The 1,169-nt window shown below is 35.2% G+C and overlaps 1 protein-coding gene across 1 annotated transcript in view; it reads right to left on the reverse strand.

Moving 5' to 3' along the window:
• Positions 1–570: 570 nt before the first annotated feature.
• LOC103335901 (uncharacterized) overlaps positions 571–1,169 on the reverse strand; it is a 1,479-nt gene continuing 880 nt past the window's right edge. Inside the window, exons 4-5 of the mRNA XM_008238936.2 lie at positions 987–1,169; positions 571–884 (exon numbers count right to left, since the gene is read on the reverse strand). The exon at positions 987–1,169 is cut by the window's right edge and continues 20 nt beyond it. Of these exons, the coding sequence (XP_008237158.2) occupies positions 801–884; positions 987–1,169 (267 nt within the window). The 3' untranslated portion in view covers positions 571–800. The remainder of the gene's footprint in view (positions 885–986) is intronic.

Below are 1,169 nucleotides of genomic sequence, written 5' to 3' on the forward strand. Positions count from 1 at the left end.
TGCGGTGGACCAATTTTGGGGTTTTGTTTAGTTTTCTAAAAGATAATTTCAGATTTGTTTTAAAAACATTAGAATTTTGTTCTATTTTTTAATTATAATATATATTTTTCAGCAACATTAACAAAAATGATTTTGTAAAATGACTGACATCCTCCTACACGATGCATTTTAATAGAAAAAATTTAAATGGAAGAAAGTATACATATGCATTGTAGATTTAAATGGAAGAAAATTTTGCAAGTCTCTAGTCTATATTTTGCCCCCATCACGAACAATTTCTGGATACACTACTGTCTCCTGTCATATTGGGGACATTATCTTCCTTCAAGTGTTTTTTTTTTTCTTCTTTTGGGTTCAGTCAGGAAAATTCTGGACGGGGAAATCGTAAATGTACTGTTTCTCAATTGACAATTCTCCTATATAATTCGTCTGTAAACTCAGTACTCGAAGTTAGTTTTTAGGGGTCTCTTTTTGGCAAGCAAAGGTTGTTCATGTCATAATCAAGTCTACACAAGAAGTTCAAATTCCTAAAGATCCCTAGATGTTAAGCTAAACTGCATTACATGAACATGTTGAACTCTTCTGTTTTCAAGTAATTGACGTATAATTGATAAATGTACAAGCATTTGACGTTTCCATTTTTGTTTCTGCGAGTAGTTTCTAATTTCTTATTTTCTTTTAAGTAATGCTAGAAAGACCACATTTATGTACATATTAGAGAGATGATATACAATGCAGTCGCCCTAGCATTTCCCTTTCCTTTTCAACAAACGGAAACGATTTTATTCATCAACAAATGTTTATATCACTCGCTTCGCAATCTTCTCAACAACGGGCTCCGCTAGCGTCTCCAAGTCTCCCAGGTCTTGCTTCAGTGTTTCCACCTATGTTTGAACGGATATAAATACATCAGTCAAGGTTACGTAGTTTTCAGGAAAAAAAAAGTATATAAACTTCACATGGTGATGGAATGGCCATAAGAAGACCTTGTGAATTAAATCTTGTGTTCGTTGAGCATCTTGAGCAGCCACTTTTGATGCCCGTTCTACCAGCAAAACTGTTTCCTTTAGTTTGCTATTATCAGGGAGCTCATCTGCGACGTCCGCCGACACCTTCTCAGCCACATTTGCCACTTTTTCTACTACCTCTGCCACATTCTCAACCTCTTC

The sequence above is a fragment of the Prunus mume genome, linkage group LG6 (assembly GCF_029339155.1).
Source record: "Prunus mume cultivar Tortuosa linkage group LG6, ASM2933915v1, whole genome shotgun sequence".
NCBI lineage: Eukaryota > Viridiplantae > Streptophyta > Magnoliopsida > Rosales > Rosaceae > Prunus > Prunus mume.